This window comes from Salminus brasiliensis, chromosome 1 (genome assembly GCF_030463535.1).
Source record: "Salminus brasiliensis chromosome 1, fSalBra1.hap2, whole genome shotgun sequence".
Classification (NCBI taxonomy): Eukaryota; Metazoa; Chordata; class Actinopteri; order Characiformes; family Bryconidae; genus Salminus; species Salminus brasiliensis.
The window spans coordinates 55304751-55313098 of record NC_132878.1 but is presented as its reverse complement, the minus strand read 5'-3'; the positions used below and the strand labels follow the sequence as shown (position 1 = coordinate 55313098).

The following is an 8348-nucleotide window of genomic DNA, read 5'->3' as shown; positions in this document are numbered from 1 at the left end:
AGCAGATCAAATCCACCTGAGAGTCGAGCAGAAGCTTGTTCTTCATTTTACTACATATACATACAGTCATGCCCGAAAGTATTCATACCCCTGTCAAAGTTTGACTTAAATTTACTTTTATTTAACCAGAAGTTATATTTTTGCCTGGAAATGACACAGGCATCTCCCAGGAGATAACACGATGATGTACAAGAGGCATCATTGTGGGAAAAAATATTTCTCAGCTTTTATACACATTTGAACAAAAAGTGGCATGTCCAAAATTATTCATACCCTTCTCAATAATTAATAGAAAAGCCTTTATTGGCTATTACAGCAATCAAACGCTTCCTGTAATTGCTGACCAGCTTTTTGCATGTCTCCACTGGTATTTTTGCCCATTCATCTTTAGTGATGAGCTCCAACTCTTTGAGGTTCGAGGGTCTCCTTGCCATCACCCTGATCTTTAGCTCCCTCCACAGATTCTCAATTGGATTCAAGTCAGGACTCTGGCTGGGCCACTGCAAAACATTAATGTTTTTGTCTGCTAACCATTTCTTCACCACTTTGGCTGTGTGTTTTGGGTCGTTGTTGTGCTGAAATGTCCACCGGTTCCCAAGGCCAAGTTTCTCTGTGGACTGCCTGATGTTGTTGTTGAGAATCTTGATGTATTGCTCTTTTTTCATGGTGCCATTTACTGCGATCAAGTTCCCTGGTCCATTGGCTGAAAAACACCCCCAAAACATTAGGTTCCCACCACCATGTTTGACAGTGGGGATGGTGTTCTTAGGGTTGAAGGCTTCTCCTTTTTCACGCCAAATGGTGCACACATCATTGTGGCCAAACAATTCAATTTTTGTTTCATCTGACCACTAAACAGAACACCAGAAGTCTTCTTCTTTGTCCAGATGAGCATTTGCAAAGGTCAAGCGGGCTTTTGTGTGCCTTTTCTGGAGAAGTGGTGTCCTCCTTGGCCTGCGTCCGTGGAACCCAGCAGTGTGCAGTGTCCATTGAACTGTCTGCCTTGAGATGTCGCCACCAGCAGAGTCCAGATTCACCAGGATGGGCTTGGTGGTGATCCTTGGATTTTTCTTCACCTCTCTCACTATTCTCCTGGCCAGCACAGGTGTCACTTTTGGCTTCCGACCACATCTTCTGAGATTTTCCACAGTGCGGAACTTCTTGTATTTTTTAATAATACTTTGCACTGTAGCCACTGGAACTTGAAAACATTTTGATATGGCTTTATAGCCCTTTCCTGACTTGTGAGCGGCCACAATGCACAGCCGCAGGTCCTTAGTGAGCTCCTTTGTCTTAGCCATGACTGTCCACAAACCAACTGCAGAGAGCTGCTGTTTTGCTCCTGTTGAGTTGATTAAAACAGCTGTTCCCAATTAATCAGGGTAATTAGGATGCTTTAAAACAGCTTGGACTATTTGGAATGGTATAGAACTTTGGATTTTCCCATATACTGTGACAGTTTTCAAAGGGTATGAATAATTTTGGACATGCCACTTTTTGTTCAAATGTGTATAAAAGCTGAGAAATACTTTTTCCCACAATGATGCCTCTTGTACATCATCGTGTTATCTCCTGGGAGATGCCTGTGTCGTTTCAAGGCAAAAATATAACTTCTGGTTAAATAAAAGTAAATTTAAGTCAAACTTTGCCAGGGGTATGAATACTTTCGGGCATGACTGTATATACATACATTTTTTATGAAAACATTGCTGTTGATTATATCCAGGCTTAAATAAAAAAGACATCTCGCTTAATTGCCATACTAATAAAAAACACACTAGAAATACACTGTGTTTGAGAGCCTTAATTGTGATTTGACGTTAGTTCAACGAACAACCCAGACCTACTTACTACCTAACTTCAATGGATGCCCTTATGTCCCTAGTGTTCTCTTTTTTATTTTATTTTTTTGTAAAAACAACAATATGATCACCCTATCATTTGGATTCAAATTCTTATAAGATGATTGTAAATGGTACCGTACATATAAATGGGTGTGCGTGTGATGTTTGGGAGACTACAACCATCCATAGTCGACAGTTTCCACTGAATGCGCTCCAACACTACACCTCCCAGAATGCAGTTGGTGGTCTCTGTGCGCATGCGAGTTGATAGCTTCGGTCTGAGAGCGCTGCTGTGCTGAAAGTTGGTGTGTGCGGATTAGCTAACGTGTCTGTCAAATCCACACCTAGTTTGCAGCAATGGCAGCTAGATACGATCGAGCTATAACTGTGTTCTCTCCTGATGGTCATCTGTTTCAAGTGGAGTACGCTCAGGAGGCGGTGAAGAAGGGCTCTACAGCGGTGAGTGTGTGTGTGTGTGTGCGCTGTGTCTTCAGCAGCTATGGCTAACCAGGAGGCTAACTCATACTTTAGCTACTTAGCTAGCTGGTCTAGTCTAGTTTGCAGCGTCATGGAGTAACCAGTGTGTCGGTGCTGGCGCATTAGCGAGTTACTCAAACGGTCAAAACTCAGCAAAATGCTCGAAATGTAAGGAGATCAGGACTAGCCATGAGCCTAGCGGTAGCTGCTGTTAGCTTAGCGCCTTTTGAATGAGAGGACCGCTAAGCGTGACTTGCATGTTATGGTGCCCGGTGCTAGCGTAGAGGCTAGCTAGCTAGCTAGCCTGCTAACTAGCTACTGATGCAGCTAGCAGTAAACAGAGCACCGGGGTTGCAGATCGGGTAACATTGGGCTGAAGGTAGCAGGGCTGATTTAATAACACGATTGCAGTGGATTTCTGGCATTTGTTGGGTTTCGATATTAGCTAAGCGAGCAGTGTTGGGTTATGAAACGATCCACGGAGTGTGATTATGTGTTGGACCTGTGGAGGGCGACGTACGCCTGCTCCTCAGCTCGGGCTTTGGGCTTTTTCTAGTCGCTTTAGTGAAGTCTGAAGTTGGAAATGTGCCCTTATTTACTTGTGATTAGTGTCACAGAGCCCCTAAACTAGTCATATTTAGAGGCATAAACCGGACCCTTAATTTAATAAGTTGTTTCCAGAGAGTGTTTTACAGAGGAGGGGAGCAGTTTGTGAAATTGAGGGAAGGATTTATTATTATTATTATATTATTATTATTATTATTATTATTCCTGAAAACATGTTAAATTAACGGGAAACAGGTTATTTAATGGAGAGAACGAACTGTTAGGATGAACTATTTTTATTTAATGTTTTGCAGTTGTATTGTATTGGATCGATGGGTTGGCAAGAGAACAACCTCAACCCAGAGCTGCTGATGCTTACATGTAGTAGTAGTAGTAGTAATGATCCCCATGTTTCCCTTTATTTTCCCTCAAGGTTGGAATCCGGGGGAAGGACATTGTGGTCCTAGGCGTAGAGAAGAAGTCTGTGGCAAAGCTGCAGGAGGAGAGAACGGTTAGGAAGATATGTGCCCTCGATGAGCATGTTTGTATGGCCTTTGCAGGTAAGCCTTTACTTTCAGTACATCCCAGCAGAGCTTTTGTATGGATCACATTAAGCGTTGGAGTCTGTAATCTGATAAATAATGCTTGGTGCATGTTATTGTGTTTATTCAGCACTTGGCGCTCTGAAAGGGAAACCAAGACAGCATCCCTTCTTCATCAGCACAAACACCACCGCTTTAGCTTAAATGTTGTGTCTGTGAAAACTAAAAGCTATGTTTGTATGTATGATGTTTCTTTACAGGTCTCACAGCTGATGCGAGGATTGTCATCAACAGAGCAAGGGTGGAGTGCCAGAGCCACAGGCTTACAGTAGAGGACCCTGTTACTGTAGAATACATCACCCGTTACATTGCAACACTTAAACAGGTACCAGTCCTAAACAAACCCAGTCTGCTATAAAGAATACATCAGGTTTTGTTAGTCTGGGAGCTTCAGTGTCTTTAAGCATTTAGCCTTACTGCCAAATGTAAACAACCAGCTAAAAGTACGACGAGCTTTCCACACTCTTCTGTTATTTTGCAGTGTTGGTAATATCCTTCTACTCTCTCTTTGATTTGTTAGCGTTATACACAGAGCAACGGACGTCGTCCCTTTGGCATCTCTGCCTTGATTGTGGGTTTTGACTATGATGGGACTCCCCGATTGTATCAGACAGACCCTTCAGGAACATACCATGCATGGAAGGTAAAGGAGAGCAGGGCTGGTATTGATGATATTCAGTGTCTCAATAATTATTATTAATATTAGACCTGCTGTCAGGTCTTGGATACTAGGAGTTAAATGCATGAAACGATTCTTATAATCCCAGAATTTTGAATTGGACACATTCCTATGTCTGCCCCCCCCACCCCCCCCTTTCTTACAAGGCAAATGCAATTGGGCGCAGTGCTAAGACTGTGAGGGAGTTTCTGGAGAAGAACTACACAGATGAAGCCATCGCTAGTGACAATGACGCCATCAAGCTGGCTATTAAAGCCCTGTTGGAGGTACAGCTTCACTGAACATCTAGCAAGCTAGCTATGGATACACAATTTTATGCATAGCTTTTTAAATTGGAGTGAGCACATTTTCCTTTAATGCTGTTTACATTTGCCTACCTAGGTTGTCCAGTCAGGTGGTAAGAACATAGAGCTGGCTGTGATCAGGAGAAACCAGCCCCTCAAGGTAATGTACTTATTTGTTTCTTTATTTATTTAGTTAGTTTTATATTTGTACTGTGAGGGTTGTTAGCCAGATTTCTTCTATCACAAATGACTGAATGTGTGAGCAGTGTTCAGTTTAGTTACAACAGCCTGAAATTGTCATTTGAACACTTGGAAATGAGCTTTTCATAAGACATTCGTTTTTGAATGCATAAATATCTCCTGTTTTTGACCATTAAACTGCTCAAGTGCAGAAATAGAATTTATGTACTCCATTTGCTGTTTTTGGAGACGTGTGTCCATCCATTTGTAAAGCTTCTAGTAAACAACTGGCTGTGAAATAACCAGTGTTTTCTTGACATGCAGACCCAAGTAACTGGCAGTTCAGATGTTATGGTCTTTTTATCAGTCTTACAATCCAGAAACAGAGTTTGTGTTTGTGTGTGGCCTATGTGGGTTTCACTGTACTGTTTTGCATGCACCAGCCTAACCACTCTCTGCGCAAGTGACACTCGAATCTTCTTGTTCATCAGATTCTTGAATCCAAGGAGATCGAGACGCTGGTTGCTGAAATTGAGAAGGAGAAAGAGGAGGAAGCGGAGAAGAAGAAGCAAAAGAAGTCCTCGTAGATGACCGGCACGCTTACACTAAGTCCGTTACTCTGTTAGTTTTGTTTATATGGGCAGAAGCACTTGGCTCAGACCCAGGCCTCCATTCCCCTCCCCTGTTAGTTAAGAGCACATCTCCGTTTCCTAAGAACCTCACTGTGGGAGTATTGCACCCAGGCATCACCTTTTAATAAACACAATTATCACTGACGTTTTGGACATGCCCATTTTTAAGTGTCCTTCCTGAAAGGTTTCTTGTGTATGTAAAGCATGGTTTGTAGGACACATTGGATATAATGCAGTGACAACAATATGGACTTTTACATATGGACTTTCTGGTTAAGCAACACGGTGCCCTGCAGTTGATGATTTTGTGAGGATGTGCTCAAACTGACATGAAAATAAAGTATTGTTGTTTGTACTCTCCTGGCTGGATCAAACCTGACTTGTTCTCGAGATAAAACCTGATGAATTTGGAGTTCTTTTCTTGCTTTGTCACAGAAGGACACTGCACCAATAGGGAGTAGACCATTGCCAGTGTTTAAAAGTTTCTGACTATGCGTTCGTGATCCCACTGATGAATATTAATATGAGAGAAATTGGCTTTGTCTTCCTCTATTTGACGTCTCGTCAGTGGGCCGGAAACCTAGAGCGCTCTCATTCTCTCTGCCTTTGATCTGGTGAGGGAACTGAAACGCGCTGCCGACAAGAAACTCTCAAGCCAGGCTGAAGATACAATCAATAATTAATTAATTTAAGCGTTCTAGTCCAAAACAATTTTGACACCCCCTCATTGAGTAAAAATTTCATTGGGTGTTTATGCAGTAGTCAACATGAAGCACTGGAGGAGTTCTCTGCTGGGAAGAACATTTTTAAATAGGATTTCTGAAATGGGGGCGGGGGTAAAGAGCTTGTAGGTGAACTTAAGCTGAAAAGTCATTACATTACAGAGTTAATTTACAATAGATGGAGTTCATTTGGCCACAACAGTCTACACAATAATTATGAAATGAAAATAACATTTTATTTAGGGGTTACACATCTGTACACACCCCTAGCCTAACACTTAGTTGATGTGCCGATGGCAGGAGTTACAGCTTCATGGCATCTTGTAAAAGACAAAGTTTTTGCACACCACCTCAGAAGCCTCTCCTTTGTTCTCTTAGCTGTGTGCTTTGGTCATTGTCATGTTGGAAGGTAACCTTCACTCCAGTCTGAGGTCCAGAGTACTCTGGAGCAGGGTTTCTTCAAGGACCTCTGTGTACTTATCATTCCCTCTATCAGGACTAGTCGCCCTGGTCCCACGATCTTTCCCCAAATGCTCAGTTTGGCCAGGTGGACAGATCTAGGAAAATTCTTGGCTGTTCCAAATTGTTCTATTGACAAATGATGGTAACCACTGTGCTCTTCTCCAGATCTGCACCTTGACACAATCCTGTTTCTAAGATCTGCAGGTAATTCCTTTGATCCTATGCACTTTCAACAGTGGGACCTTAAATAAGCAGGTGTTGGAAATTCCCAATCATGTCAAATCTAATGAATAAACACCTCCTTAGTATGATCAGTTCATTATATATTGCTGAGCAGTTAAAAAACAGTGAACCGCTCTCGGAATGGTATTCATGTATTTAAAAGTTTAAAAGTGGTTTTGCCAGACCGCTATTGGCTGCGTAGTTTCATCAATGGCATTTCAACAAAGGAGGGTTTGGGTTTACTGTTTATTGCATAAAATAACCTCCATTATGTTTCATGTTCCATTCAGTGTGACTGTGCCTGGTAAAGGGCTGAAGCCGTGCCTTCAGAACCTTAAGCTGTAGAGCCTTTGAACATGGCTTGTGCCTACTGCTGCAGTAATGATGCTGGGTGAGGATGGCACACTGCTAATGCTGTATGGTGATGAGTGAAAATGCTATCGCTACATACTTTGACATACACATTAATGAGAGTATGTCCTTGCAAGGATAGCAAGGAGACCCAATCTCAGCAGCACATATACTTGTTAACATTGTGGCAAAATTGTTGAGGAAATGTCTGCTAGGCAAACAAGGCAGTCTATACGCAGCCAGTCAGGAAGCAAAATTGCCACTTCTAGGCCAGCAAAAAAAAGAGGTTCTTCACTTTTTAAATTATATTTTCAAGTGTATTTTACCCCTTAAGCTGTTCATATGATGAAGTATGTTGTGGTCTCAACTCTCCTATATTGTCAGAGGGAGAGAAATCAATGGTCATTTTAAGCAAGAAGTTCTGTTGGCATCAGTGGACAAACTGAAAAGTTAAACAGCATGAGTGGATTACTGCAAGATGTTCTAGCTCAGCTGTGTGTCACCCCCCCCCATTCCTTCACTTAAGGTGTAGCTGGGACTGGAGGTGCTGCAGGCATTTACCGTCGATGCTTCCAGCAGCTCATTTCTGCTTATTCAGAGCTAATAGAATATTTCAGAATCCCTTGCCTCAGGGTAGCACACTGAGAATTTAAGCCACTGCAGCGAAAGGCCATGCAAACAAATGCAGTTTTGCCATCCTTTAATGCAGAGAAGCTAAGGTATAGTTCCAGTGAATATATATATATATATATATATATATATATATATATATATATATATATATATATATATATATATATATATATATATATATATATATCTATCTGTGATTAAAGTTTTTGATCATTCTCATAAATATAAAGCAAAACACTAATCCATAAAAACAGGGACAATCCACCACTAGCACATTTGTTATTGGCCAATGACCGTTTCAGACCTTGCTGAAAGGCTGTGGTCTCCGACCTGACTTCCGTGCCTCGTGTGGTTTAATCTTGATGGTGGAAGCTTAACTCCCTCAGGCAATGTTACCCTGATTGCCCCCCTCTGGACCCTGTGGCTGGATGCAGCTCTTATCGGTCAGCTCTGGTCCCTGAAGCAACATCCTGCTCTGATTGGCTGTTCCTGGCCCCTCAGGCCATATCATGCCCTGATTGGTCAGCCCTTTTGCCTGCAGCAGAGGCCTACTTTGATTGGTAGGGCCAAATCCCTGAGGTGTTTTCTTGTTCTGAACCGGTCAGGCTCGGTCCCCGAAGGGATGCAAAGCCCTGGGGCTTATTCTAAACCCCCTAAAGTCCTAAGTCCTCATAATCATCATAAATAATGTCATTAAATGACCTTGTTAAAATG

General features: G+C 42.2%; 1 protein-coding gene across 1 annotated transcript; it reads left to right on the top strand.

The window, feature by feature from the left end:
* Positions 1-2103: 2103 nt before the first annotated feature.
* On the top strand, positions 2104-5604 carry psma8 (proteasome 20S subunit alpha 8). Its single transcript, XM_072696353.1, has 7 exons — positions 2104-2303; positions 3301-3427; positions 3670-3794; positions 3990-4112; positions 4295-4414; positions 4530-4592; positions 5104-5604. Exons 1-7 carry the CDS (start codon positions 2202-2204, stop codon positions 5197-5199), a joined length of 756 nt encoding a protein of 251 aa, XP_072552454.1. The 5' UTR covers positions 2104-2201; the 3' UTR covers positions 5200-5604.
* The last annotated feature ends 2744 nt before the right edge of the window (positions 5605-8348 follow it).